The sequence below is a fragment of the Curcuma longa genome, chromosome 21, assembly GCF_044706935.1.
Source record: "Curcuma longa cultivar G26 ecotype Majalengka, Jawa Barat chromosome 21, ITB_CL_G26_1.1, whole genome shotgun sequence".
In the NCBI taxonomy this organism is placed as follows: domain Eukaryota; kingdom Viridiplantae; phylum Streptophyta; class Magnoliopsida; order Zingiberales; family Zingiberaceae; genus Curcuma; species Curcuma longa.
Window position 1 is genome coordinate 3,574,110 of NC_133881.1, and position 4,109 is coordinate 3,578,218.

General features: G+C 44.5%; 1 protein-coding gene across 1 annotated transcript; it reads right to left on the bottom strand.

The window, feature by feature from the left end:
* Window positions 1-2,701: 2,701 nt before the first annotated feature.
* LOC141814132 (putative pyridoxal 5'-phosphate synthase subunit PDX1.1) lies at window positions 2,702-4,109 on the bottom strand. Its single transcript, XM_074702093.1, has one exon. The coding sequence runs from the start codon at window positions 4,057-4,059 to the stop codon at window positions 3,127-3,129; it is 933 nt and encodes a 310-aa protein (XP_074558194.1). The 5' UTR covers window positions 4,060-4,109; the 3' UTR covers window positions 2,702-3,126.

The following is a 4,109-nucleotide window of genomic DNA, read 5'->3' on the forward strand; positions in this document are numbered from 1 at the left end:
ACGCCGACTCCCTTCTCTAAACAAATCGAGGAATATGGATATATAATATACACTCCAACAGTATATTTTGCGGGCCAAAATACAAAAGAGGGTACCTTAATTTTTTAAAATTACCAAAAGGGTGTTTATTTTTTAAAAACATCTAAAGGATGCATCTTAAACCTTTATACATCTAAAATACCTTTCTTTTTCTAAATAATCACATGCATGTAACGTTTAAATAACTAATGTGGTGAAAAAATAAAGATAATTTATTACTCAACAAAGGGTAGTGTAATAAATGATAGATCGATGTTCCAGTTGAGATCGCCTCTTGGACGAGCAGCCGACCATCTAGTTGAGAAGTTGTCGACCAAGGTAGTGTTTGCCACCCACCAACAAGGAAGGAAGGGGCTAGGGGATTTTGAGACACCGCTAAGACTTGCGCAACAAGAGAGAAGAGAATGAGAATGAAGGTCAGGAGTGTCCTGACTCAATTGCTCCAACGCTCAAGTCAACTTTCTCACCAAAGAAGGAGGAGAGAAAGAGAGTAAGTTGAGTAGTGGGTGAACTTGTTTCTGTGAGATGGAGGAGAGCTATATAGTTGTATGTAAGAGAATAATAAACAATTATCTTATTTTTATTGAATGTTCATTAAAGAGAATATTTCTGGGTAGAGATTTTGTCAGAGGAGATGTCTTATCAGGATAAGAAGAACATCCCATCATCGCCGCAATAGGAGAAGTCTTATCACCGAGATAGATACTATATTGGGCTGAACCATCATATTGCATTAATGGGATGATAAATTACTCATGATATCATGTGATCATGATTGCTTGTGTTCTTCTGACAACAAGCAACCCAATTGGATGGAAAGCTGGACAGAGAGGAATTGATTGAGCTTTGAGTGGGGCACCGAAGGAATGCCGCCTAGTCGACAAAGGGAGCACAAGCCGAAGTCGATTAAGGCCGAGAAGGGATATGGTCGGGAAGAGACTTGGCGGGGTGGATTTGGAAGAGTAGCCTGGAGTCGAAGCTCGAAGTAGGATGCTGAACAGGAGTCAAGCTCTTCAAGAGATTAAGTGTTGGATCTAGACCGGAGCTGAAAGCCAAGTAAGGTATTGGACCCCGACCTAATTTGGATGCTGAATCGAGGTTTCCGAGTCAAGGCGCGAGGCCAAATCAACCTTCTGTTTGATGTGTCATCTACTTTGACCAAATCTTGACTTCTAGACCAAATCATACCAATCCATAACAGTCGATATCATTGGTCCTTAGCCACGGGACTAGTTGTTATGAAAGGTAAATGAGGTCAAGCTTCAGCTTTTCATTTTGGCGGACAGAAGTTTTTGATGACATTTGTGTAGTCGAAAGTAGAATGATGAAACTAGGAGGGGTATTTTGGGTGAATGAATTTTAAGGGGTATTATAAACTTTACACTGATATAGAGGACGGTAATTCACTTATGATATGATTAAATCTTAGCTAGCAAGGAATTATAATGCGTAGTACATTTTAAGATATTATTATCTTAAACTTCTTAAAATTAGGTATGTTCATGGAGAGTTGTGTGGAATAGATCACCGACTCCTCTCTCCAACCTTGTGAAATGCCCAATAGAAAATTGATCACTTGATTTGAGGATTAATTGTACTAATGGAGAATAATACTGACATAAAGAATTGGCCCCAGCGACAATGATCCCATTGCCCAACAGCTGGATCGAATACAAAGGCAATTGCTAGGAAATTGCCAGACCTTTTCTGTTTCTTTTGAAAAAGTACTTCTGCTATCACACAGAGGAAGACAGATTCAGCAGTCTTAGGTTACTAAACTTACATTTACAAGTGTATGTATGCCTTGAGAAGACAAGTTTTAACAATTAAATGATACCTTCATTGTTGATTATGCTTCTTCAATGGCAGGGTGGTTGCTTGCCTGTAGCTGCAAAGCTGTTGATATTGACATGAATTGGATCATGGAAAGCTCTGTAAAGGAGTTGATGAGAGATACCTAATGAGTTGGTGAAGATGCCAGTCAACAGAGATCCTCATAGCTTCAAAAAAGGACTCATCATCCTGAAGATTTCATCAGAAGTTCCATCTCAGCTTCATGAAACACTACCCATACCATACCTGTAAGTTTCTTGGCAGCTTATAATGATAATTGAACAAAAAGTAGAGGGGGGCAAATGAAGAACTTGGCAAGGAATTCTAAAAAAAACTTCTGCACCTGCACTCTGAGGCATAAAATTTCAACTCACATCAGACATGATCAACATTTTGGTTTGTTTTTCCTGATATCAATATGAGTTCATAACTGTGTCATTTTGGTTTGTTTTTCTGAAACAAAATTGAGTTGCGAGTATATCCAAAGTCAGACAAAGAAACACTAGAATAAGAACTCAAACATGGTTAGTTCATACAGCAACTGGCGTGCCAACTTCATCAGCAAATGTATAACAACATCACTCAGATAGACAGCAAAGATAATACCAAATTTCAAATTCCTACGTTGCTACTTGAAAACTGCTTCATTAAAGGCAAAGGACAAAAAAAGTTCACCACATCTACATGTCTGTTTGATTGACACAACTAAGCAAACAAAACAGTCACTAAATCATTTCACATATTGAAGCAATAAAGAAAACTTCAAACTTTCATTAGCATTTCTATCATTGAGATTGAGCAGGATAAGGAACCATCAAGCACAGGATAATGAAAAACAAAGCGCATTACAGGTGCAGCCATTCAGGTACAAACCAATGTCTTTTACAGCATAATAGAGAGAGTAATGAGAATCAAAATCTTCATCCAAGCGAACAAAATATTGTAAAATGAAACTGCCTTGCATCCATTAGAACAATAGAAGTAAAGAAACACTCCTCTAGCTCCTATGATCATAATCTGCATTATTAATCCATTAAGCACTAGTTAAAAATAAAGCGGAGAGTTTTGCCATACAGGCGTAGACTTTTTCTTGAGCACAAAGTTATCTGTAACGGAGAGAGATCGCTAGAAGATAAGTCTTACTGCGGACTAAGTGCAGACGCAAGTAAGGAAGCACTTTGTGGAGACTGAGTAAAGAAACGACCCAACTACGAAAGCAGAGTAAGTAGCAATGTTTGAAGCCTGTCTTTTTTTTTACTCTGAGCGGCTAGCAAACCTCTCGACCTTGGGGTCACTGAGATTGATCCCAACCATGGCCTCCCCAAGGCCGCAGCTCACTTCAGCGAGGATCTCTGGATCGCTGTAATGGGTGACCGCCTGCACGATCGCCCTAGCCCTTCGTGCCGGATCACCACTCTTAAAGATGCCAGATCCAACGAAGACGCCATCACAGCCGAGCTGCATCATGAGGGCAGCATCGGCAGGGGTGGCCACCCCGCCTGCAGCGAAGTGGACGACGGGGAGCCTAGCGAGCTGCTTGGTCTGCATGACGAGGTCGTAAGGGGCAGCGATGCGCTTGGCGAAGGCGAAAACCTCATCATCGTCCATGTTGCGCAGGGCGCGGATGTCGCCCATGACGGAACGGACATGGCGGACGGCCTCGATGATGTTACCGGTGCCGGCTTCGCCCTTGGTGCGGATCATGGCGGCGCCCTCGCGGATGCGGCGCAGGGCCTCCCCGAGGTCGCGGCAGCCGCACACGAAGGGCACGCGGAAATTGTGCTTGTTGATGTGGTTCTGGTCGTCGGCAGGGGTGAGCACCTCGCTCTCGTCCACGTAGTCGACGCCGATGGCCTCCAGGATCTGCGCCTCCACGAAGTGGCCGATGCGGGCCTTGGCCATGACGGGGATGGTGACGGCTCGCTTGATCTCCTTGACGAGGCCCGGATCCGACATGCGCGCGACGCCGCCTTGGGCGCGGATGTCGGCGGGGACGCGCTCCAGCGCCATGACGGCGCAGGCGCCAGCCTCCTCGGCGATGCGGGCCTGCTCGGGGGTGACGACGTCCATGATGACGCCGCCTCGCAGCATCTGGGCGAGCCCCACCTTGACAGAGAAGGTCGAGGATTTCTTCGGCTCCAGGGCGGCGCCGCTGCCGTAGACCGTGACTACGCCGGCGTCCGACATGTTCGTCGAAATGCCCGAGTGAGACTTCGAAAGACGAATCACAGTTTGGA